Source organism: Sprattus sprattus, assembly GCF_963457725.1.
Source record: "Sprattus sprattus genome assembly, chromosome: 19".
Taxonomy (NCBI): domain Eukaryota; kingdom Metazoa; phylum Chordata; class Actinopteri; order Clupeiformes; family Clupeidae; genus Sprattus; species Sprattus sprattus.
This window is the reverse complement of record NC_137917.1, coordinates 3,737,519-3,764,516: the sequence shown is the minus strand read 5'-3', so window position 1 is coordinate 3,764,516 and position 26,998 is coordinate 3,737,519. Positions and strand designations below refer to the sequence as shown.

Genomic DNA, 26,998 nt, shown 5'->3' with positions numbered 1-26,998 from the left:
GTACCATTTACAGGCCTGCCATCTAAATTTGAATACACAGTAATAACAGGCTGAAGTTAAAGATGTGTAGAGACTGAGGCAAAGAAGTCCTGCCCTTTCTGAAAGATTTCCTGTAGCAGCCCGAGGAGAATCTAGTGACTCAACCCACAGCGCAGTTAGTCAGATTCCTCTGCGCTGAGTCTGAGCTTCAGCTGGAGGGAGGGCACGGACGCTGCTCCGCAATTCCCTTCCTACTAGTGTCCTTAACACAGAATAATCGTTTATTTAAACAAAAAGTTCATGAGAAACGTGGGGACGTGTTAGACTCGCATGGAGCGTTTTCGGAATTCGGCTGTTTGGCTGGGCGCTTTCTACCTCATCTATATGACCGTCTTGAGCCGGAGTGGAGTTGGTGAGTGAGTTTGGTTGACACTCTTCAGAACTCACACACTTAGAATACGAGAGTAACGTGCACACAGTGAGCTCGTTTTCAGGTCTAAATTAGTTTAGAACTTGACACTTAGCTCAAAGCTTACTTTTATCTTTAGGTTTCGCCATGGAACATTTGTAAATGCAACAGGTGATACTGAACTGAACTGTTTCAGTGATAGCTTGCTTACATTTTTCATCTCGGGTTATGTAATGCTGAAGAATGCTGATGTTTCCTTAAATAGTTTATTATTACAGCGAGGCTCTCCATATGAAAGCGCGAGTTCATTTATTTCCATTCATTGGCGTTCAGAAGGCATTTACCTGTGCCTGTACTCATAATAAACGCAGCATGTTAAAGCTTGTGTTCTTATTTTATCAGCGCATGCTGGCTAGGACTGTCAACAATGACATCACTATTTCTCTCTGGTAATAATTAACGTTTGTCCTGGCCAAGACCTCTCCAAACTTGCGAAACATATCTCATCATGCATATCCTAATCGATTAACAGATTTCTGTCATGGAAAAATGCGTCCCATACAGCCTATTCGATTGTCATCCTCCGACTGCTGTTCACAGATTGCACAGTTTTGCTGGACCTATGTCACCAAATATTCATATCTACTGTTAATATACAGTTAAAGCGTTATGGCGTAATTTGTTGAATAATTGTGCAAATGTTTGCACTGGGATTGTATGTAGAGGTCTGTATAGCTTACAGTGATATAAAGTGTGACACATGCTGTAGTTTAGAGAGAAAGCACTTGTTTAACAGTGTGTTATAGCTGAAAGGAGATACTGTTGCATGGGAAGTGACTCATCTCCCTTGAGTTTTGCTGCTCAGAGTTTATGGAAGTGTATCATTATTTACCATTGTTTTCCTGTGACGTTATGATTTAGATTTTGAACAGACCAGTGATAATATGAAGGCGATATGTACCAATTGCAGCATTTCCCTAATACTGAAATAATGAAATTATGATTTTTCTAATTTATCTCTTTGCTCTCACACACACACACACACACACACACACACACACACTCACCATCTCTAACTCTCTCTCTCTCTCTTTTCTCTCTCTCTCTCTCTGTCTCTCTGTGTCAGTCTCTGCCTATTTCGTCCTCTCTTAAACTCTGGAAACAATCGCGTATTACAGCGTGAGCCTGTCCTGGCACGTGTACCCTGCTATGTGCTTTATGCATTAAACATAACAAATAGCCTCAGAGAGGTCCTGTGTGTTGATATAATAACTGTCCCTTCCTCTGAGATATGTGTATGCGCTCAGTTCAGCCTTTGCCACCACACTGGTTCCCTTTTCCTGCTCCTTCTGGTGCTTCCTTTGTACAGGGAGCCTGGAACACTGAAGCGAGGGACATGTGCTGGGCCCTGTCAAACACGCTTTGGCCAATACTAGCACGCTTCCCTTAGGGGCTTCTTTCATCACAGGAAACAGCTCACCACTCATACAATACCAAAACCATTTGACATTTGGTGTGCATGTGTGTGGGTGGGTGTGTGCGCACGTGTGGATTGTGTTTTGGTTTGTTTTTTTTGCATGCGGGACATTGTTTTTTCCGTGAGCTGACGTGAGTGTTAATCACCATGTTCACTGTTTTATTTAGACAGTGCTGCCCACTCTTCCTGTCCCCTGGCCTGACCTCATGCTGTGACACAAGTTTCTGCCCACTCACTCACTCAGTCACTCACTCACTCACTCACCCACTCACTCACTCACTCACTCACTCACTCACTCACTCACTCACTCACTCACTCACTCACTCACTCACTCACTCACTCACTAAGTCACTCACTCACCCACTAACTCACTCACTCACTCACTCACTCACTCACTCACCCACTCACTCACTCACTCACTCACTCACTCACTCACTAAGTCACTCACTCACCCACTCACTCACTCACTCACCCACTCACTCACTCACTCACTCACTCACTCACCCACTCACTCACTCACTCTCTCAGTCACTCACTCACTCACTCACTCACTCACTCACTCACTCACTCACTCACTCACTCACTCACTCTCTCACTCACACTCACACTCACACTCACACTCACACTCACACTCACACTCACACTCACACTCACACTCACTCAGTCAGTCAGTCAGTCAGTCAGTCACTCACACACTCACACACTCACACACGCACACTCACACTCACACTTACACTCACACTCACACTCACACTTACACTCACACTCACACTCACACTCACACTCACTTAGTCAGTCAGTCAGTCAGTCACTCACACACTCACACACTCACACTCTCACACACTCACAAACTCTCACACTCACACTCACACTCACTCAGTCAGTCAGTCAGTCAGTCACTCACACACTCACACACTCACACTCACACTCACACTCACACTCACACTCACACTCACACTCACACTCACACTCACACTCACACTCACACTCACACTCACACTCACACTCACACTCACACTCACACTCACACTCACACTCACACTCACACTCACACTCACTCAGTCAGTCAGTCAGTCAGTCAGTCAGTCACTCACACACTCACACACTCACACTCTCACACACTCACACACTCACACACTCATTCACTCATTCACTCACTCACCCACCCTCCCACTCCCGCTCACTCACTCTCACTTTCTTTCTCTCTCTCTCTCCCTTCTCTCTCTCACACACACACACACACACACTGATTCAAACTCTTCTTCTGTCTTCTAAAGGACACAATCTTAACACTTCTGTTCTACCACATGGGAGTGGATGCTTCTAGACCTTTGAAAGTGTTCCTACAGTCCTGTTCTGACCTTCCTTTGGAGTGCACTGGTATGTCAGGGGGGTCATTGACCCCTCAGTATGACTCCTAATGAAGATAGATGACATCTATTAGCCTCCTAATGGGACAGTGGCTGTATAAAGAGCAATGTGAATAAGCCATGGACACTCAGCGTAGTTCAAGTACACTTTATGGTTCTGGAGGGAACTTTTACCAGATGGGTTTCAGGAGCTCTTCAGTGCTCTTACTGTCAGTTTTGCATTGCATGTCTCATGTGACCTGGTGCTTCAGTGCTTGTGAAACAGAAAGGCTTTTCACCCTCTTTATAGTTTAGGAATCTAGATTTGGAATGGGTTGCCAGTAGCGGAATATCTGCAGTCGCTAGTTTAAGTTGCCTGTTCTGGAACAGTTTGAAAGTAAAGTTTCTTCCATCTTGGTCCGCTTGGCACCAACCTATCTCAAAGCGGAGTGGGGTGCAGATCATGGATGTGGCCCCTGTGAAAGGACCCTTCAGTCCAGCCTGAAAGATACTGAGTCCCCCCCCCCCCCCCCAAAAAAAGGAGCTTTTGTAGGCCCTCCCTTAGCGCCAGTGTCAGGCCACAGGAGGAGGGTGTGTGAATCTGAGCTGGTGTTTACACTAACCTCTCTGGGCCTCAACTCGGGGTGCTCAGAGGCGGCTATTTAGAGATGAGAGGAGGGGGTGGCCTAACCTCCAGAAGTGGCTGGGTTTTGATTTGCCCTTATTAGTCCTCCTCTCCTCGTGGCCGACACAATCCTCTCTTGGCTCGCTTCACTGGGCCGGACGCTTAAGCCATCTAAATGCTGAGTGTTTGTGTGTGTGTGTGTGCAAGCATTTGTGAGTATGTCAGTGTGTGCGCGCACTGGCGCGTGTGTGTGTATGTGCGTGCGTGTGTGTGTGTGTGTGTGTGTGTCTGTTCGTTTGCATGCATGTATGAGTATGCCCGTGTGTGTGGAAAGCAGTGCCCAAAAAGGAGGAGGAGAGGAGAGAGTAGAGAAATAGGAGGCTGGGATATCTTTGATGAGTGGCCAGGAGCACCTCCTGTGATCCTAGTCCCGGCCCAGCCACAGCTATCTGTGGTGTGGAGCTGTGTTGGACAGTGAACTAGTGTGGATTTGATCAGATGGTGTCTGATGTATTACATGTATGTCTTTCTCATCTCTTTTTTGACTTTTAGCTTAGAAAACGCAGCCCATTCTAGACATTCTTCTGTGCCTGAGGGCGTAACTTCCTTTCAGGAAGGCCTGTGCATCTCACGTTCAGCATCTGCTCCTCCAATGTACTTGCTAATGTGGAGCCGCTATTCTTTGAGCGTTCTTCAGTATCCCAGGCAGCTGGTTCTGCTGTGCTGTGCTGAGGTGCAGTTGAAGTGATGTTGTTCAGCTCTAGTTAGGCTGTTGAAGGGAAGGTCCACATCCTCTCTGACTCGATTTCCTTCCCTTCTGATGTCACCTGGCTCTTCCTTTGGGCAAGAGAAGGAAAGAGTGGGACACTAGAGTCTGTCATGAGATTGCTGATCTTGTAGCCATCACACACACACACACACACACACACACACACACACACACACACACACACTCACACACACACACACACACACACACACGCACACACACACACACATACACGCACACACACACTGGGCGTGGGCAGACTGCTGGCCACAAGGCCTGCACTTGCTGGTGGTATAGCCCAACACAGTAGAGTTTACTTATTATACAATCAATGGAAAATATCCTATATCCTACATTCTTTAAAGTAAGGATGGCTATAAGTTGATACCACCAAAGAGGCATTTACAAAAAAAATTCCCTATGAGTTGAGAAAATAGTTTCACAGCTGAAAATGTCTTTGAAGTTGACAGCTAAAGAGAGCCTTCAAAGGGCCTCTTCAAAGAACCGTTCATCATCAGAGTGTTCTAAACAAAGGCTTTTCCGGTTCCTATGGGAAGACATGCTGAAGAACCATGTAGCTGTCTAGTATGTCCCCTGTTTTCCTGAGGAAGTAGAGCAAAGAGACTTAAATATACTCTGTATGTATGATTTTATAACTTTCGCTGTAAATTTTGAGGTTTGATGCACAATCTCAATAAATTAGAATGAACAATATTGTAGATATCAATTTACTATGTAAAACCAGCCCTTGGTGTTTGTGCTCCTATCTCTGAGAGAAAAATACTTGGTGCAGTCGTCAGTCAGTCAGCCAGTCAGTCAGCCAGTCAGTCAGCCAGTCAGATAGCATAAAAAAGCAGGCCTGAGCAGGTCCTGCGTGCAGAGGGCTTGTGGGAGAGAGAACCTCACGTAAGATCTGGCTGATTACTCAGCCGCCCGTGACCCAGACCCCCGCCCTCCTCGTTCCGAAGAGCCAGTGGAGCCTGCAGTGGCCCAGTCATCTGTAGCCAATAAGGCAGAACATTAGCAAAGGGGCTGAAATGCTTAACTCTTTTGGTTGACCAGTAAAACAACCTCCTCACCAGAGCTGCAACCCAAGTGTAATGATTTGCCCAGGTGGCTGATCTGTCATGAAGTGTATGGTAGACTGTTATGAGCCAGTGGTTAATGGCTTTTCTGGTGTGTGTGATCTCTTTCATAGACGGAGTGTTCCCCCCATTATTCAAACTAGCTGCCCTCTGCAAATTCTGTGATCTGCTCCCCACTTCCTGCAATGGCACTGGGAACTGCAAGTCCAACTGTAGCATCACGTCCATATGTGGTCTGCCCGAGCAGGTGTGTGTGGCAATCTGGTAAGTGGCCCCTGTATCTTCCCCATGCACTCACTTCCCTGATAAGCCACAGTAATTCCATTCTTGGCAAGAGAAAAGTCTTTTAAGTGAATACAAAGCATTTTTTGACCTGCTATCTGATGGGCCATTTTCTGATGTTTAAACCACACTTTTCTTCTGCCTCTGAAAGAATCGTACCAAAGGAAACACACAGTTTCCTACAAAATAAAAACACAAAGCACTTGTAGGTTTATAATGTGAATTTTTTTTGTTGGAAAAATTATAAAAGGCCTTTACTGTGCTTTTGTTGATGTGTGTGGTTTGCATATGTGGCAGTGTCACTTATGTGTGTCTTTCTGTGTGTGTGTGTGTGTGTGTGTGTGTGTGTGTGTGTGTGTGTGTGTGTGTGTGTGTGTGTGTGTGTGTGTGTGTGTGTGTCTGTGTGTGTGTGTGTGTGTGTGTCCTCCCTGGCCAGGAGGAGGAATGATAATAACCACACACTGGAGACTGTGTGCCACGACCCGGCCCTGCCTCTGTACGGCATGCACCTGGACGACTACAACAGCTCCACGTGCGTGATGAAGGAGAAGAAGGCCGAGGACGGAATGCTTTTCATCTGCTCCTGCAACCAGGAGGAGTGCAACGACAACGTCATCTTCACTCAGAGTGAGTTATCCATCTCTCTCTCTCCATCTCTCTATCTTTCTACCTATCTTTCTCTCTATCAACAGACTGACCAATCTATTACTCAAAGCATACATAAATACAGAAACACTGATGACTAAATGCAGTATGGAAAGCATGTCCTTCATTTAGGGTCTCGTACGAACTTACACCCTTTCACATATCAGTTGTGTTCTTAGAGTTGAGCCGCTGGATTATTTTATCCATTTAACGTGTAAATTGATAACAAACATCAATTTAATGATTTTGAAGGTGCAATAAGGATCAATAGCTATTCGCTAAAGGTATGCTAGCAGCTAAAACTAACGAAATCTCTTGAAATGTGCTGACTTTGACATTATGACAAACTAGTTACTCAACGACTGTCCTTACATAGTCAAACATCAAGAAAGTGCAACACAAGACTAAGCAAGACGGCAAATAAGCTACTTACTAGATCGGCAGAAGGTAAACAAGTCAGGTCGGTGGGCTGTGGCAGGCGAAACTACAGAACGCAGTTATATGCCTATCGACCCTGCTATGCCAATGGCACCGACGCGATTCTCCATATTAAATGTCATTGTAGCGCCCCAATTTTTTTTAAGCTGTTATTTCAAGGTTAAACTGCTTATCCTAACCCTAATCCTGAAGCATAATTGTTGCATAATGCACCTTTAAAGAAGCAAAAGTGCAAAACTTAAGAGGTCCGCATGTGTTATTAGTGGGAGGTGTTTTTACACAGATACAGGCATACATACATACTCACTCTTCTAACCACTCGCCCCTGCACAGACATAACACTTACCACATGTGTACACACACACACACACACACACACACACACACAAACACACGCACACACACACACAGGCACACACACACACACACACACACACACACACACACACACACACACACACGCACACTAAGACGCATGTTCATGACAGTGCTGAGCAAGGCAACCCAGTGACATCACAGGCCATCATAGTACTGAGATGGCTCAGTGTGCACTGTGGTTCTGGTTGTTTTTCTCAAGGGAAGTTCCACGACAGGTTTCTCGATGAAGACTGTATTGTTTTCACTGCATCATCAACACAAACAGAACAACACAAAAGAGAATCTTGAGTGACTCACTTTCACTGGAGTTTTTGACATTCCAGACTAGGTAGACGACACAGAACACTAGTGAGGAAGTAGACTTCTATCTTGGTTTTTAGATACGTAATGGGTTAAACAAGCACAGAAATAGGACGGCATGTATATTTGTGTCTGTATTTACTTTAAAAAAGATGATTTATGTGGAACTTCACAGGGGATTCTGAATGACCCAAGCCAAGAACAAACAAACTAACAAATAAACAAACAAATCAAGAAACAAACCATGTACTAGCACAATCGTTTTTGAAACAACTGAATACTCAGATGTCTGCAAATTATACAATCTCACCACGCGTACTGTAAAATCCTGGGCGGATGTGAAGTCTAAATGCCAGCAGTGCTTTGCTCTCGCGGTGTGTAGGCGACAGGGGAATGCCACAGAGCCACAGGTCTAACGCTGCAGTTCTAATGGGGACATTGCTGTGTTCAACACAATCTGCAGATGTCTGCAAACCAGTGTCAGCTTCTGTTATAATATCATGTACGTAGATTGGAATTGGTTCCCATGTCCAGTAGAGATTTCTGACAGTTTGAAAATGTACATGGTTTTGTGTGTGTGTGTGTGTGTGTGTGTGTGTGTATGTGTGTGTGTGTGTGTGTGTGTATATGTGGGTGCCCGTCTGTGTGCTTGTGTGTGTGTGTGTGTGTGTGTGTGTGTGTGTGTGTGTGTGTGTGTGTGTGTGTGTGTGTGTGTATGTGTGTGTGTGTGTGTGTTGTTTTTTGTTAGCGAACATGTAATGTGTATGTGTGCACTAAAGTAAGAAAGAGAGAGGCAGTTTATAAAAGCGAAAGAGAAAGCCTGAAAGTGTGTTTACCGGTATGTTAGGCCACAAAGACAACCACATACTGCTCTATCTGCTTATAGCGAGCTTTATTTGTAATACCCTGACTTTATTTGTAATACCCTGGTTCATAATTCCACATCTTGCATGTCTAGAAGCAGACGGTGGGATTTCTATTAATGCTTTTCACTAAGCGTTAGCCAACCTAATCTATGGAGGTTGATGTAGCGTTTACAATAAATATTCATAGGGCTTCATGAACTAGTTTTAGTGCTTTGTGCTCTGGAGAGGTTGCATGCTCCATGGTTTTGGGTTTGATCTCCCCGTCTAAACTTTATTACAGAGATGCTTAGCTGGATCTGAGCTGAGAGAAAAAAAGGGCCTTGCTAGCTTTTCCTTACAGGACGTGTGTCTCAGGAAGCTCATGTTTATTTATTGGATTTATGCCATTGCTAACTCCTTCAGAAATGCCTTGCATTGTTTTTCGCCTAGCATAACAATTTTTATAACGTTTTCAGCAGTACGTGTAAGCCAGTATGTGTGTGTGTTTGTGTGTTTGAGTGTGTGTGTGTGTGTGTGTGTGTGTGTGTGTGTGTGTGTGTGTGTGTTTGTGTGTGTGTGTGTGTGTGTGTGTGTGTGTGTGTGTGTGTGTGTGTGTGCGTGCGTGCCTGTGTGCGTGCGTGCGTGCGTGCGTGCGTGCGTGCGTGCGTGCGTGCGTGCGTGCGTGCGTGTGTGTGTGTGTGTGTTTCTGTGTGTGTGTGTGTGTTTGTGTGTATGTGTGTGTGTGTAATACCAAGGCAAAAAGAGGCTGTGAGGGAGTCAGATTGAGACAGAAATAGATTACTTTGCATGAAATGAAGAAAAGTAACCTTACAGTAACTTTATTTCCATACTAATTGCAGTTATATAAGTGCAATCCTAACACATACAGTTCAATTTTCAGTCACAGTTAGTTTCTCTAATATTTTACTGAATGTCTCTGTTGAATGGCCTCAAACCCAAAAGCTAAGCTGCAGATTTCACAAACTGAACACCAATGAGGGTAGATAACTTAACACATAACTTAAATTGAAACATTTGCCTCTGCTGCTACTGTTCCTCCTCGCCAGGCGATAGCGACAAGTGAATTTCTCCTTCTACTATACATTTGTTTCCAATAAAGAAGTCGTAAAGACAGTTTGGGAGCGTGCGGCTGGGCTGTCCCACTCCCCTTTTCTCTGTTTTTGTAGTTGTAAATTTGATAGCCACAGCAGACAAGGAGGCCGACCTTATACAGCGGGGGTTGCAATGTTCCCAATTTATACCTTTTGTGGCCCCTTAGTTATTCTTCTTATAAAGTGGCTTGATATATATATATATTTATATATTTAAGGTTTGTCACTCTAAAAGATCTCTAAAAGCACACCAGCAGACTCACAAGGTGAATAAGGTCAGATTATCTGACAGTGATCTGAGAGAGATCTGAGTATTTATACTGACCATAAGGACTCTACAAATCCATTAGAAGCACTTTAGATAACCTTATCTTTCAAGCACATCACATAACTTTCCCAAACGCTCATTTCCACAGGATTTGAAAGAACAGTGATAGCAGCATGTGGATGCAACAGAAGAGACTGCATCAGTTTCACATTATTACATCTTAGATATACAGTCACTCAGCACTCAGCAGACTCTCAACATGCACCTTTCGTCCACATGTCTACCCAGAGATACTGAACCCTTGACCTCGGCCCCGATGGTGCCCCGCTGAGCAGCAGAAACATGAATGTATGTGATGTGTATGTTAAGACGAGCTGCTGTGAGTCAGGCCCGGGCGGTTAAGCGTCTGAGTAGTAGTTTAATCATCTTCAGCCCCCCTGTTCCTGAGGTATTTTTATCAGATGCTGTTGTAATGAAAAACAAGAAGAGACAGAAGACGGGGATGGCTGGGGGTGGGGGTGAGGGGGGGTCAGTCAGTCTGTAGGTTTCTGTTCTGTGTGTGTATTTTTTTTTTGTGTCGGTCCCCCATGCGGAGGAATCTTAGCCTGGAGACCCAAACCAGACAGTTTAAAAAAAGTGAGTGAGTCACAGTCTACCAAACCTAAATAGAGTGAGAGAAAGAAACAGTGGGGAGAGAGAAAGAGAGAAAGAGAGAGAGAGACACAGAGAGTGGGAAAAAAGCCAGGAGGAGGGTTTGTTTATGGCGTGAGCCATGTTCTGAAACACCGTTGTAACCATAACAAATAGTGAGTGCTCCTCACGCTCAAGTATAGGCCCTGTTACCAGTCCTGTTCTGGCACAAACCCCAATACTCCCTCTGAACAGGAGAACAGGGGTCCAAAGGGCGCTTATTAATAGTTATGGGAATCTCTGTTTTTAAGATGGCCTGGGTCAATGGTTAATCACAGAATGTTCTCGTGCAAAAAAAAGACGCTCAGCCATTCACTGTTGCACATACGGACAGGCAGAGAAAAAACGTTCTTCCACACTGCCCCTTTTGGCGCGACTTAAAGCATCATCAACATCGCCGTTGTGCGAATTGAACGAACTCCATGGTGGTAATCACAGGGTAAGCGAATCGACACAGCTGTCTGTCTGGGAATTAGAGGTTTAATATGGCGTGGTAATCTGCACGCTCGATGCTCTCACACTAGCCCCGTTCGGCTGGAAGAACCGCCAAAATCCTGCGTGCAGATAAAATGTGTCAGGACCTGGGGGACCTCCGTAACGGGTGGTTTGTACCCCCAGCTTTCTCATGAAATCATGTCTAGATTAAGCAGTTTTATGGGAAACCTGTCATTCTTTCCTCGGAATTCTGTTATTCAGGACACATTGCAAATATTGAAGCAATTAGAGCGCTTTTTATTTTCAGTCAAACAGCTAGTCCGGGAACACTGACCTCACCACACGCGTATTAATCTGCCGCCTCTGGCACCTTCAGTCTTGCCTGTGTAATTGCACAACCTTAGGACAAGAGAACACCACCGGCTTGTAAAGAATACTAGGTGTGAACCGCGTATTTGGCATACGAGTTTATTTATTTATTTGGTTGGAAAAGTCTGTAGTTTCAACATAGGCTTTTGAGGCCATGCTGGCAAAGCACTCCCTAGTGTGTTTCAAAGTGCTAAGATTTTACTCTAATCTTGTTTTCTCGATCTCCAGATATACCTAAAGCTTTACCCTGTTTATGTATGTGTTTCTCTTTTGTGTTGGTGCCAGTAAGCGAATATTTGTGTATCTGGCACACTTGGTGAGCCTGTGTGTGACTGTGAGTCTGTGCGTGTGTGTGTGTGTGTGTGCATTTGTGTGTGTGTGTGAGTGCGTGTGTGTGTGTGAGCAAGAACATGTGTGTGTGTTTCATTTAAAATGAGATGACAATCTGGGCACCGACTGCCACATCCTGCCCACAGTACTGGCAGTAGGTGTTTTTGCTTTGGGTCCTACCTGCCATGCCAAGGCCACTGGTAGTGCCAGAGTAGTTTTCCCCCGTGAACACACTCAAGGCATAGAGGAGGCTTTCAGTGGGCCCTGAGTTTCCACCTGGACCTTCCCAACCACACCACAAACAGGGGGGTTTAACATGCCGCCAAGAAGAACTCATGCAAATCATTTGGGTGTTCTTACAATAGGATTTACACTCAACTAATATTTGTCACATTATTAAACACCAAGGATATGTGACTGGTTATTTAACATAGGTCTCAGATGTTTAAGTGTACACAGTGTATTAACACAGAAACATCTGGCCCTTATAAATATCTTATAATATACATCATATGATAATACAGGCTTCATACAATACTAGTATATGTCTTTCCACAGGGTTAATATATGCCTTATAGTTTGTTAGAGGTGGGAAACTACAGCTTGTTCCTCCACTGAGCTGTGCCCTGTCAGCCAGTGTGAGAGACCCCACCTCTCTGTGCACTCTGCCTGGTGTGCCCTCTACCCAAAACACTCTGGCAGCATTCCTCTCTCTGACTGCTAAACATTGCCTGCCTGTTGCTGAGTTGATAATAGTCTGGCTGGTGGGAGTGAATGTCAGTGCTAATCGCTCTTGTGTTTACGTGTGTAAAAATATCAGGAGTCACCTCAGAGTAGTTATGCGATCACTGCTCGAAATGAGCTTATCACTGAGATAGTAGGCTCCATTAAGTATTAATAGCCTTATAGCCGGACTGTGACTATCAGCGATACGACATAAATGCTGAAACACTATCTGCTATATGCAGTTTTTAGATTGGCTAAAATACATTGAAAATGAGCTGAAAACTGAATATGAACTGAAGATTATTACAATCACTATCAGTTTCCTATCCAAACTGACTTTTTAATATTCTTTATTTCTGCCACAGTTCAAGGGGCAACTGTGGAGTCCCAGGTGGCTGCAGTCATCCTGGTGAGCCTGCTACCCCTGCTGGTTGTGGCCATGCTGGTGGTGGCTATGTTCTACTGGTACCGTGTTTACCGCCGGCGCCAGAGCGAGTGGGACACCCGCAAGCCACACAAGCGCAAGGGCCCGCTGGACTGCAGCGACGCCTGCGCCATCATGATGGACGACGACCGCTCGGACAGCAGTTCCACGCACGCCAACAGCCTCAACCACAACACCGAGCCGCTGCCCATCGAGCTGGATCAGCTGGTGGGCAAGGGTCGCTTCGCAGAGGTTTACAAGGCCAAGCTGAAGCAGAACCCCTCGGAGCAGTTCGAGACAGTGGCCGTCAAGATCTTCCCCGAAGAGGAGTATGCCTCGTGGAAGAACGAGAAGGACATCTTCTCTGACATCGACCTCAAGCACGAGAACGTGCTGCTCTTCCTGACGGCTGAGGAGCGCAAGGTGGAGAAGCAGTACTGGCTGATCACGGCCTTCCACTCGCGCGGCAACCTGCAGGACTACCTGATGCGTCACGTCATCAGCTGGGAGGATCTGCGGGTGCTGGGCAGCTCGCTGGCGCGCGGCGTGGCGCACCTCCACAGCGACCACAGCACTGGAGGCCGGCCCAAGGTGCCCATCGTGCACCGGGACCTGAAGAGCTCCAACATCCTGGTGAAACAAGACCTCTGCTGCTGCCTCTGCGACTTTGGGCTTGGCCTCAGGCTGGATAACTCACTGTCTGTGGACGATCTGGCCAATAGCGGACAGGTAAGACTTTGCCAAGGCTTTACCTGGATAGCGAAAACACAAGTTAATTAACTGGTTACATGCTGTTATGGGTTGATATTCTCAATGAACTATGAATCTGACAACAGGTGCTGCAGTCTCCTGACAATCTTATAATAGTTCTAAGAACCACTGTACGTCAGAAAGAGCTGAGTGGATCTGGGATGGTGGGAATTCATGGACTGTGCACTCAAACACATGCAGAATTAGGAGCTAAACACTTACAGCACATCAGGTGCTGGTCACCTCCCTTCCTCTGCCAAAGCCAATGCAATGTCCCGTTAATAATAGTTGCCTTACTTTGGGTAGGTGTGAAGGGGCAGCTAAGTTGACTGCCCTTCAGCTGCCCTGGCCTACACTTGAACTCCTGCTATAACAGGTCAGCAGCACCCTCACAGCAAGTCATCTGCTGCTGTTGCACTGCAGTATGAAGTCAGTTAGCAGTTTACAAGTTATTATGTGTGTTGCAACAGTGTTTTTGGATGGGCTATTGTACTGGCTTAGAAATGCCAACAAGCCAATAGGTTCAGTTCCCACAAAACACAAGATCAGTTGAACTGCATGCCTTCACTTTCTCATAGCTCTCTCCAGCTAAAAGGTCACTTAGATTTTACTGTCTTGTATTTTGTTTCATTGCTCCATTTGTAAGGCATTCTGTCAAGCTCATTCACAAATCATGCCGGGCGTGTTATTGAGACAAAGCAGAACCAGTCGGTCACTGACAGTGGAAGTCTGCGAATCTCCTCTGCGGTAACTTTGCAGGGAATTTCCCCCCTTTGGCGTGTCTGTCCCCGTCACATGACCTTTGTTCGGTGTGTTTTGGGGACCATGGGTGATTCAGTGGCTGCAAATGCATGTGCGAAAGGTGATGAGTCACCTGTCAGAAAACAACATACACCTTCTTTTTTTTGCGGAGTTGCAAAGTGACAGAAAAGAGTGCTCTGGTGTGGCCATAGTTATCACACCTGGTAGCATTACCTCTCTGATTGACTGCTAGGCTAATTTGTGGTTAATGCTCACAGACATGGTTTCCACCCAGGAAGTGTTTACAAGTTTGTTACAATGCTGAGTCTTCAGTTGGCTCAAGTCAGCACAAGTCATCACACATTTTTGAGCAGTGCGTAGGTTACACAAATATTCTGATTGAAGTGAAATAGTTTCTTTCTAAACTATTTTCTATTACAATGCGTAACTGACAAGTCATGAAGCATTTGTAGATAATGACACAAACATTTGAGGTCAGAGAGCCTCATTCACAATTAAATCAAGCCCATCAGCAACACAGTGATCTCTCAACGCACGTATAATCATTTTTTCAACCATATCTGATTTCTTGTTTTTGTCCTCAGGTGGGCACGGCCAGGTACATGGCCCCGGAGGTTCTGGAGTCCAGGATAAACCTGGAGAACATCGAGTCCTTCAAACAGGCAGACATCTACTCCATGGCCCTGGTGCTGTGGGAGATCACCTCTAGATGTACCGCCATAGGAGGTAGGTCCCCACCTGCTGACAGAGGCTGTCTGGTCCTGTGGAAGGGGAGGGCACAGAATCCACTCAAGTGGAAATATCACTTTACCCCTGGTTCATACCGTCAGTTTACCGCATGCATTCCTCGCTGACCATTTGTATTTCTGAATAATGCAATTCTTTAGCCCATATGGTGCGACCAGCAAGCTCTATTCTCTGCATCTGTGAACAGAACAGAACTAACCGCAGAGGGGAGGGAGCGCTAATGGAGGGTGAAACAGACGTGTAATGAAAATGTTCCTGTCTGAAATAGCTCCTCGCCTGACCAACACAGCCCTGTAAAAGCCTTGCGTCTAACTCATTCTCTTGCCTTCCTCTCAATCTCTGTGTCCTCATTGAACTCTGGCATTTATTTTTGGAGGTGGGTGGTTTCGGTGGGTGCTCCTCGGAGAGACCCTATGCACGACACACCATCTGCCGCAAATAGTTTTGCCGGGCGGACTTTTCCAGCGGCTCATTGTGTTCTGGGCCGGTGTGGCTTTGTGCATTGTTCCTGAGCGCTGGGCCCGTGCTTGGCCGTGATCTATGATCTGGCGCGCGCCCTTTTCCTGTTTTCCCTCCTTTTTAAGCTACACAGGGATGGTACCCTAGTGCCTTGGTCCGCCACAGGAATGCCAGGAATGAGCGTAATGTGAAATGGACCATCACAACCGTTTCCCTTCTTTGGTCAGGTGGTGAATATAGATGCTGTAAGCTGGTTAAGGACATTTAGGGCCTGTGGGTGTGTGTATGTGTGGATGTGTATGCGTGTTTGGACTGTATGTATGTATGTATGTTTTGCTACCAAGACAAGGTTGAAAGTATATGTGAGTTAGACCTGCAGGCTACCAGCAGATGCAGGTATGTGGTTCTGTGTGTATGTGTGTGCTTGTATGCACGTGTGTGTGTGTGTGTGTGTCTGTGTGTGTGTGTGTGTGTGTGTGTGTGTGTGTGTGTGTGTGTGTGTGTGTGTGTGTGTGTGTGTGGGAGAGTGGGTGTGTAAGGTATAATGTAACATGTTTGTTACTTACAAAGAGTGAGAGTGAGGCGGGCCTGTGGGAAGGGTTTGGAGACATGCTTGGGCTGTTCTGAAGTGTTGCTCAACCAGCGTCTGTCCACCCTCCCCAAACCTGTGTGAAAGTATGCACCCTGCCGGCCCAGTGTGGAGCTCGCTGAGGCACATATGGGAAAGTTCTTCAGAGGAAATCACTGTACAAGACACTTTGACTCCCCCGTCGTCTGTGACCTACATTGAGTGAGTTTTTCAGCTTCCAGGAACGGGCTGGAATGTGTTTCGCTCAGGTTGAGGTATTCATGGTCTTCGCCGGGCTACAGGGGGGATAGAATTTTGTATGTACATCTGTGTGTGCTGTATATATGTAACTATGCTCCCGCAGTGAAGGTCCCTCATGCACACACGCTGAACATATACACACACACACACACAAATAGACACACACTCACACACACACACACACACACACACATAGTGACAGGATTGTTGGGTTTGTGTTACATGCATGCCCCTGCTTGCCCTGGTGTGAATCAGATAGGAGACAGGAGCCTGCTGGCCTCCCCGCTGCTGACAGCTCATCTGAAGTGGCTGAGACATTCCCCCCCGTCCACAGGGTTGCATTCCTGCCCAGAGAGGACACTGGACGAGAGGGGCCGGTGAGACTAGACTGGCTCCCAGAGGGCAGTGGAGACACATGGGATACCACCACCAGATAGCTTTCTTTATACTCATAAGTCTCTTAGACGCTCTCTCTCTCTCTCTCTCTTTCTCTCTCTCTCTCTGTCTCTATCTCATTCTGTCTCTAGCTCACTCTCTCTCTCTCTCTCTATCTGTCTCTATCGCACTCTCTCTCTGTCTCTATCTCTCTCTCTCTTTCTCTCTCTCTCTCTCTCTCTATCTATCCCCCTCTCTCTCTCTGTGTCTCTGACTCTCTCATGCTCTGTCTCACTCTGACTCTCACTCTCTCCTCCCTTCCAGCTCCCTCTGCCACTTTAGCCTTCAACCATTGGTTTGTTCTAGTCCCATTTGATGTCACTTCCCCAGACCAACCTCGATTGATGCCCTTACTGGGCAGCAACTGGGCAGCAGGTGGCATGATACAACACAGGCAACCTATCCACCAGCGCAGAACTGAGCTTCACTGCAGCAGTGGCCCCCGCATGGCATGGCACAGGGACACGCTGCTGGCAGCACTCTGAGTCAGAGAGACACTCCACAGACCCTGCCTCTCTCTCTCTCTCTCTCTCTCTCCCTCTCTCTCTCTCACCCACCGGCCAGTGTACACAGCTTGAATCACAGTTTAGCCTCACACAGACAGAACCGTAGCGCAGACAGACATGTGTTTCACTGCCGCTCGTGGGGTCCAGTGAGGGTCTGCAGAGCCAGCAGACTGCAGTTGAGCAGGATGCGGGAGACTTCATGTACACAGCAGAGACAGTCACATAGGAAAACGGATCGCCCACTTTCACCTCAGCAGGATGTGGCACTGCACCTACGATGGCAGTCATGTTCATGTGTGTGAAGGACGCAGTGTGTGTGTGTGTGTGTGTGTGTGGGGGGGGGGGGGGGGGGGGGGGGGGGGGGGTTAGTGTATATGAGAGTGTGCATCATTGTTATATTCAGTGCAGCAGGAAAGAAGCCTCATAAAACCTGCTGACTTGAACTGGGCCATCATGTGTGAGTGGAGGTGCTGCATGGCTGAGAACCATACCTCAGTTCAGCTGTAGAAGAGGTGAACAGGGGAAGAGAGAGAGAGAGAGAGAGAGAGAGAGGGAAAGAGAAAGAGAAAGAGAGAAAGAGAAGAGTGGGAGCACGAGACCGAAAAAGAGAAAGGAAAGGGAGAGGGAAAAAGAGGGAAACGGTCCCAGACAGGGAATCAGACAGCAGACCCACAGTGGTTTCAGACGGATAATCTGAAAGGGAAACTGCTGTAAACCATTTCACCCCACCACCGCCTCACCACCGCCCCACTCCACCACACCCTGCCCTCCCTTCAGGGGTTGGCATGGCTGGATCCTGGAGCCGGGCGAGAGAGGCCCAAAGCCTGGGTGACATCTGTTCGCCCCGAAAAATAAATAAATAAAACCCTCAACATTCTTCACATAGCTGCCATTGCGTGGGGGCCGAGGTTGAGGAGGAAGGCTCTGAGTGGGACTATTGTGCTTGCATGCCACTATGTGACCATGCTACTTTATGTGTCTATAATCAGTACAACATCTAAACGTTTCACACGGCCAGTGAATGCATTTCAGCAGCTTCAGCGGCAGCTCAGTGTTTTTGGCCTCATTGTTTTGTTTTGAGTTGTTCCATTTGAGCCAAAATGACTCCCAGTCGCCTCCTGCCCAGCTATGGGAATAGCAGGTAGGCAGCTGTGGTATTTGTTCCATCTGACCACAGGCAGCGGGGGGTGCTGGGGGGGGGAAAGAGGGGGGACTGAAAAACAGGCCAGGATAGCCTGCCTCCAGCTTAAAGAATACGGCCAGTCCTGAGTGGGCGTATTTTTTGGTTTATAAATTGAAACGGGGGAAGTCCACTTGTCAAAAACAGGAAGTGGCCGCTTGTGGAGTCAGCTTCTCTGTGGGGTCCCAAATCACAAGCCTTTGCCTCCTGTCCGGGACCAGCCACTTCCTGTGGGCCTGTCCAGCACCGGGGAGGACCGTGTACCAACAGTCCTGTGTATGACAGACCTCCAGTTTCCATTCGGCGGAATGTTTCTGGTTTTGTTTAGTTTTTCACAGGGGTTGGCCCACTATCTTTTTGCACTCGTGAGTGTGAAATGTAATGATGGGAAAACCCTGAGCGACCCTGAGTGTCAATGGGTTTTAGCATCTGGCGTGAGGTCAGTTTCATAAGCTCTGGGTCGGGCACGTCCCACAGGAGAGATATTTCATTTTTGATGCCAGAGCGATATTTCTTGCCAGTCAAAGACACAAAGCTACCTCATGAATTTTGTTGCGGATGTAGCTGGTAGCCTCTTTTGAAGTTACTTGTGGTGACTGCTTTCATTACCAAAAAAAGTCAGTGACAAATACACTTTCCCTCTCTATCTTCTCTTCCCCCAGCAGTTCTACCTTCTCAGGCTGCTAACTTTGGCTCCTGCTACAGTGTGCTTTAAGATAACCCCACCACCCCAATGCCCACAGTTGCCCTTCAACCCCTGAAGAGTAATTCACCACGGTGAAATGTTTTCTGCCGGGACTTGGGGCCGCCAGCCCGAGCCATGGTGATTAATGTTCCGTCCTCTGTGTGTGTGTGTGTGTGTGTGTGTGTGTGTGTGTGTGTGTGTGTGTGTGTGTGTGTGTGTGTGTGTGTGTGTGTGTGTGTGTGTGTGTGTGTCTCGTCCTGCAGAGGTGAAGGAGTATGAGCCGCCGTTCGGGTCCAAAGTGCGAGAGCACCCCTGTGTGGAGAGCATGAAGGACAACGTCCTGAGAGATCGAGGGCGGCCTGAGATCCCCGACAGCTGGAGCAAACATCAGGTAAGGCAGGACGGTGTGCGTGTGTAAGTGACAGAGTGGCAGAGAAATGACAGCAGGAGCAAGATCGTATCTGTACATCTAAATGATTGGAGGGGAATATGAGTTTGATAGCTAACTGTAACTGTGAGAGTATTTGGATTCAGCTCCACATTGCTACAGACAGATTGAAGCTAGTTTACTGAGTGAGAAAGAAAAAGAAACTATGTGTCAAGAAAGCCTTCTCTGTCTGCTCTGTCCATACCTGTTTGCAGCTAACTAATCCGCTAGCCTGTAGTAACAAGATTTTGACTTGGCTGCTTTGCCTTGTAAGGGTGTGGCGATAGTGTGCGGCACGATCGATGAGTGCTGGGACCACGACCCAGAGGCTCGGCTCACCGCCCACTGCGTGGCCGAGCGCTTCGACGAGATCGAGGACGAGATGGACAAGCTGTCTAGCCGCAGCAGTTCCGAGGAGAAGATTCCGGAAGACTTGTCCCAGAACGACGGGAAGTGAGAGAACCCCTCCATGTGCCTTTGAGAACTCTGAAGTGCCTTCTCTCTCTCACATATCTCTGCTGGGGGCAAAGGACAGGGGTTGAGTCACATGACTTCAAAACAAGTTCCCCCTACCATCCCCCCCACCTTAATAATGGAAACTGGAATGTGTTCATACACACAGTGTAGTATGTTGAAGTGTAAGAAGTGGACTGTGGGATATGGTTTTTAATGTGTCTTTTATAACCAAAGACTGGAGCACTTTACATGCTTATCCGTACACAGGAGATGTTGGGAACACAGTTGGGCTGTTGCCCATGTATTTTTGTAAAGGGTGTGGTGAAGTTAGTCTGGGACTGGCCTTCCCAGACGTGTGTATTTTGGCACCAAATGTTTAGTCAGCCAAAGAGAAATGAAACCAAAATGATTCTGACATACAGTAGGTATACACAAAAGATTGTATGGCGATACTAGAGAATCATAATTCAGGACTAACAGAGATGCAGTGCTATCTTTGCGTGTGTGTGTGTGTGTGTGTGTGTGTGTGTGTGTGTGTGTGTGTGTGTGTGTGTGTGTGTGTGTGTGTGTGTGTGTGTGTGTGTGTGTGTCTGTGTCTGTGTCTGTGTCTGTGGACTTTACTGTGTATCTTAATGTTTCCGTGTTTAAAAATGTGTATTTGTGCGTGTGTGTGTTTGTGTGTGTGTGTTTGTGCATGTGTGTGTGAGAGAGAGAGAGAGAGTGTGCGTATGTTTGAAGTGTGCCTGCATGAAATTACGTACACATATTACTCTGTGTGTGTTTACATGTGTGTGTGTGTGTGTGTGTGCGCGTGCGTTTGTGTGTGTGTTCTTTTAGTCACTCTTTTGTTTTCTATAAAGAAGATTTATAAACTTGTTCTTGCCAAAAACAAGCACAGTAAACACAAGTACATCCCAACCCTGCTGACATGAAGGCCACCAAAAGGGAAGATATATTACATGTGACGTGTGAGTGTGGCAGCATATCAACACTCACTGAACACTAAAAGAGCTTCCCATGATATATGCATTACCAGAAGCATCAGCTATTGTGCCTTTCATCTTATCCTTGCATACATGTCAACGTATACGGATTGCCTGTGAATTATACGGATCTCCCCCCAGAAAATGTGCTTCTGGACGTAAACATAAAATCATATGGATTAAAATAAAATCTTGGTTGAAAATGTATTGCGTGCTATTTGGTTCTAGAATGATAAAATCATGCATGAACACACCACGCTAAATAAAGAACAACAACCAGATGCTTGGTTCCTGTGAAACTCCCAGCCCTCATCAGAGCTAATCGATTTTCCATCCCTGGTTATTGATTAGCTATGGATTTTATTCCCCAGAGGGTTATACAGGTGGGCATCCAAAGGGGGTGACATGTATGTCCTTGTCTATGTAAAATATTGTAAATCTTTTATGAATAAAAATATGTTTATGCATTTGCTATAAAAAAAAAGATTCTCTGAGTATTTCTTGATTCTGATTCCTGTTTCTATACCTGTGTGTTTATAAGACATTTTAAACATTTAAGTCTCCTAGTCACTCACTTCTTGCAGGCTTCCTTTAAAAACCTCTTTAGGCGTTCAGATCTCTGTCAAGGTTTACCCTCTTAACAGACTCCATTTTGTGTATAGTGGGTTGTTGGGGGCATTTGTGACAGTAGTAAGTAGGTAAGTTAGTAAGACTTTATTTAGCACATTTCGTACAAGAGTTGCAACACAAAGTGCAGTAATCCAGGCAGACAGACAGACAGGCAGGGTGAGGCAGAACAGGTATGCCAGGTTCCCAGGCCCTTCAGTGTTTGCTCTGGCCTTTCACAAGGGTTGTCATCCTTCAGACGTTCAGGGGAAATTAGTTCCTCTCCCAGCCTGCCAAGCCACTGGCTAACCTGCTCATGCTCTCATTTATCCTGTCCTGAAGCATGGGAAAGCAGGTGTGCACTCTTGCCCGTTGCTTCGGAAGTGTCAAGCTGTCACAGTCTGACATTCTCCCTCAGGTTGCCGATCAGATAAAGAAGCGTCACCACCCACGGCAAACAGCCAAACACACATTTGGTTACATTTCTCAGAATGTGAGCAGCAAAACAGAGTAGAAACGTACGTTGTGTGCAGTGTGCAGGTAGGCAAAGGCCCCTTAGTAACACAGGCCAGTGTTTCTCTCTGTGGTCTCGCATCCAGCAGTTCATGCTTGGCATAGAAACATGTATGGAAACTCAGGGGACTGAGAGTATAGCCTAAAGCCAAGAGCCTACAGCCAAGAGCTGCCCTCCAGTGAAGAGATAGAGGGAGAGAAAGAGAGAGTATACACCAAATTGAGCAGAATAACCTCTCCTTTTGAGGGAGCTTTGTGAAGCGTGGCCGTGTTTGCAGTGAGATGTGCAGCTGTACAGTGGACGGCACTCCTCCGGGACCTCTGGAGCGGCGCTGGTGTGGTGCAGACATTCCTGCGCGTAGTTCACTCGGACCGTGACCGTAATGACAGGGGCTGCGAAGGGCCGCGCCGGTCCGCAGACGAAGCTGTGAGGCCGAGCGGGACAAGGCGGCAAGAAGGGAGAGAGCCAATGCCTCCCGATCCTCTACACTCGTTCTTTTGTTCTCCTTCTCTTTAAGGGTGCGCTAGTTTTTTTTCTGTCTCATGATTTTTTTTCCACTTTGCATAGACTTTTTCCAGTGAGTCAATTTGCGTCTGATTTGTACCACTGCAAATAGATTGTATTTAGAGAAGGGGCTCACAATCAGAAGTCGTTTCACATGGTGTGTCACAGTGTCTGGGGAGAGAATGTTTTTATATTAAGAGATACATTATATTAGCAAGGCCTCATCTTTGTTGTGTATATACATCTAGGACATTAAATTACATGGCATTGCTCTAAAATAACTATATTGCAGGAGAATGGCTCATTGCAAGAGAATGGCTCTCCAGCTGCACATCCAAAGCATATATGCCCACAGTTTTGTCTTGTTACTTGTGCTGAATACGGTCCCTCATCAACAAACTAAGCAAAAACGTATGTTTACAGCCATGATGCCATGCAAATACGGTACATTTATGTGCACACAGACCCCAAGAATTCAGAGATCACTGTCTAAGGGTTCAGAGTTCACATTAGATGACAGCCATATAACTTTTAATCAGATATGATTATCTGTTATAACTGCAGATTGCAGATTGTATTGCAGTTGCTATTGAAAATAAAGCAAAATATCTCCGGTAAATAATAGCTTTGTCTGTCATCTGTACCTGTGGTGAGAGTGGCATAGACTGGAAGATGACTGCCTCCTGTTTGCCATAATGATAGTTAAGTGCAGCAGATGGGTGTCATTACAGAGCCTTGAAATCTCAGACGCAACACACTGATACTTTGAAGAAAATATTTATGCTTATTGATGCAGAAAATTAACACAAATTTGAATCTTTTGTACTAAGTTTAACTACTGAGTATGTTATTTACAAATGCATCTATTTCTAACAGTTTCAAACAGACTGACACATTACTGTAAAACCATGATTAATTGTGCTGGCAATAAGTATTTCTCCAAACCATAAAAGCACAACACCTGCCCTGTAGCTATGCAATGTTGGTTTGCTGCGATACTCTGTGAAGCACAACTGAGCAATGCTGATGGCTTGCTCTATTGTCTGAAAAAGAGACATTCATTCCAGTGGTGAGTGATTCATGTGTGTATCTGTGTGTGTGTGAGCATGTGTATGATTCATGTGTTTGTGTGTGTGTCTGTGCGTGTGTGTGTGTGTGTGTGTGAATATGTGTGTGTGTGTGTGTGTGTGTGTGTGTGTGTGTGTTTGTGTGTGTGTGTGTGTGTGTGTATGTGTGTGCGTGCGTGTGTGTGTGTGTGCATGCATACGTGTGTGTGTGTGTGTGTGTGCGCATGCGTACGTGTGTGTGTGTGTGCATGCGAGTGTGTGTGTGTGCATGCGTATGTGTGTGTGTGTGTGTGTGCGCGTGCGAATGTGTGTGTTTGTGTGTGCGTGCGAGTGTGTGTGTGTGCTTGCGTATGTGCGTATGTGTGTGTGTGTGTGTGTGTGTGTGTGTGTGTGTATTCACTGTTATGCATTTCTATGCTGGTATCCTCAGCTCTGTTACAAATCCCCAAAGGCCAATTTATTTCCTCAGTGCAACATCTGGGAAGTGTGCATGTGAGCCAGTGTGACTACTGATGCCAAACAAGCATAATGATCAGGGGAGATGAATACTGTGAAAGCAATATAATATCATGTTCAAACCAGTCTGCAGCTTCTTCAAAGGCTCCCTGTTGTGTCATACTCCTCTGCTCTGTGTTGTTCTGCTACAGCCAAAAGGTGCCACACTTCCCTTCACTGCCACCAGAGAGCACTGTCTACAAAGGACACAGGCCATTGTAATACAGGCCTCTCAAAGACTGAAGGTTGCACATTTGCATTTAGAAATATAAATTACATCCATGTGACAACTTTGGCAGATCATAGAGGACAGGATGACAGGAACAGATAAATTCCATGACACAAAGCCAGAGTTATGACAAAGTAAAAGAAAGAAGAGGAAGAGGAAGATGCCAAAAGTGGGTGGTTTGTCTTGGACTGTCTAAGGGTGCAGAGTCTATCCAAGGGACACCACACGAGCCAGATTCCTGGATACCCCTGTGATATATGTGCCGTTATGCTTATTACTGGTGGTATTAGTGTACACAAGACCATAACAATGATGAATGAAACTGACTTAAGCCAAGGTGGACCACCAAACAACAACAGTGGGTGGATTAACCCATTACGGCCCAAGGCGCCCTCTAAAAAAGAATTCTAACCTAAAGGCATTGTTTGAAAACAACCTCCTAAAACCTCCTGAGGTGTCTGATAGAACGGTCAATAAAACCTTTATTTCCCAGCCTGTGTAGCTGATAGAAACATGAAATAAAAAACATTTGAGAGCTTAAACATTTAAAAAATGATTGCCTTTGACCTAATGTTCATTCATATTTTATGAAAAATCAGTGGCAATGTAAAAAAAAAAACACAGTGGCACTGTAATAAAAAGTCATTAAATAATCATCCACTATTAAGTGAAGATGTTGACGGATGTGCTTGCCAAAGCACTTGATGTGTACGGCCTCGTTGCCATGTTTGCAACCACAGATGGTGGCAGTGACACAGGCATCAGAGCCCCTCCCTGCATCTCCTTCTCTTCTGGGAGAGTCTTTCTCAGGAGCACTCCTCGCTGTCACTGGGGTAACAAGTTCCTATTCCAGGACCTCCTGCCGCCGTCTCTAGCCACTCTTGTACTTGGCTGTGAATGTTGTTCTTCCAGCACACTGTAAAAAACGAAACGTACACACTCCCTGTCTCAACCTCAAGACTTTGACAGAATAGCGTTCGCTTATGTAGCATCTGACAGCCAGTAAAAAGAAACAAGAGCCTCCTCCACAGTTTCTTTGAGTGATACTTTAACTGATAACATCCAACCATCTGATCCATCCAACCATCTGATCCAGCAAATCTACACCTTTCATGTGCTTTTGGTCATGAAAAAGGCATGCTGGCACTGCAGCTTCGGTTTTGTTTGCTCTTGCTTCCCCTGTTCACTGACCCTTTGTCAGTGGGATTGTGCAGTATGGAAGGCAAGTCTTCTCTTGAATTCCCCCATCTGTTGTCACAAAACCATTAACCTCAAAGATTAAATTGACTGGTTAAGAAGTTTCCACAGCTTCTCAGAGCAGTCCACGTCATGTGCTTTGCTTTCTTGTAGGTGGAGATACCTGAAATTGCAGATAGGTATATTCACACAGGTAAGTACGCAAGTTGTTTTGGATGAAAGCATATATGACACATTTTTACATACAGATCATTGCAAATCTGTCCCTTGACATGGCTTTAAGGAAAGCTCTCTGACAAAGCCACTTCTTTAGTCATTATACTGGCATGTCCATGATGTCACACAGCCCAATGAACTTTTTCTTCAGAACCATACTGGTTAAAAAAAACATCCCTCTGATTCCATAGAAGCTCCCCAATCGAATTCACCCATTTCCCGCAAATTTCCGCCTGCCCTTTTTTCGAAATTTGGTATACAGACAATGCTGACAATAGGTTGTCAAAAGAATCTCAGCAACTGCATGGGGTCTGAACAAAACTTTTTATTTCCTCTGATTCCTTACAATTTTCCAAATCAAATGGGCCTATAACTAACAACTTTCACCTCCAAACCCGGCTTTTCAATTTCAAAGTCTGAGGCACTTCATCTGATTGTGACCAAATTTGCTGTGCCTCATCTCCAGGCCATGGTGATGAACAGTCTGTTGTTGAGATACTTTTTTTCATCAATCTGTTTAATCAAAGTTATGGACAAATGTCTTTTTAAAGTAGGGTCTCGGATAGATTCTATGGCCAATATCTTGTGATGTTATAGTTCAAATTTCATTACACTTAATACAGTCACTGCATCTCACTACAACATTGGATGCATGTGTGTTATAACTGAAACATTGCAATATCTCAAGAACCACTTTAACTACAAATTATACATTTAGTCAGGCTGTACTTCTGTAATGTTGTGTAGATTGTCAATAAGATTGCACTAAAACAAATCACCAGGCATTTTCCTTTATTGTTCTCCATGATCACGATGATCCTGTAAAACTTGTTCTGACTCTAAAGCATGCAAATCGCACCTGTCCTTAATGTGCTCAACCGTCAGTGTCAGACTGGCAAAACCCTGGGTAAACAGACAAATATGAGTGTGATAAACAAAGGCACAATAACCAAACAAAGGCACCATCATGGTAAATCAGTCCAATTGTGTTGTGGTAGTTCAGAACTGTTCCAAAA

General features: G+C 45.8%; 1 protein-coding gene across 1 annotated transcript; it reads left to right on the top strand.

The window, feature by feature from the left end:
- The first annotated feature begins 186 nt into the window (after positions 1 to 186).
- Positions 187 to 21,598, top strand: tgfbr2b (transforming growth factor beta receptor 2b). Its single transcript, XM_080857740.1, has 7 exons — positions 187 to 391; positions 5,807 to 5,957; positions 6,412 to 6,602; positions 12,877 to 13,664; positions 15,032 to 15,173; positions 19,552 to 19,679; positions 19,990 to 21,598. Exons 1-7 carry the CDS (start codon positions 310 to 312, stop codon positions 20,170 to 20,172), a joined length of 1,665 nt encoding a protein of 554 aa, XP_080713866.1. The 5' UTR covers positions 187 to 309; the 3' UTR covers positions 20,173 to 21,598.
- Positions 21,599 to 26,998: the final 5,400 nt, after the last annotated feature.

Excerpts from the sequence above, each read along its gene's own strand:
- tgfbr2b (XM_080857740.1), top strand. The coding sequence starts at position 310 with ATGGAGCGTTTTCGGAATTCGGCTGTTTGGCTGGGCGCTTTCTACCTC. Across the intron at positions 392-5,806 it reads CTTGAGCCGGAGTGGAGTTG|ACGGAGTGTTCCCCCCATTA; the intron begins GTGAGTGAGTTT and ends TCTCTTTCATAG. Across the intron at positions 5,958-6,411 it reads CAGGTGTGTGTGGCAATCTG|GAGGAGGAATGATAATAACC; the intron begins GTAAGTGGCCCC and ends CTCCCTGGCCAG.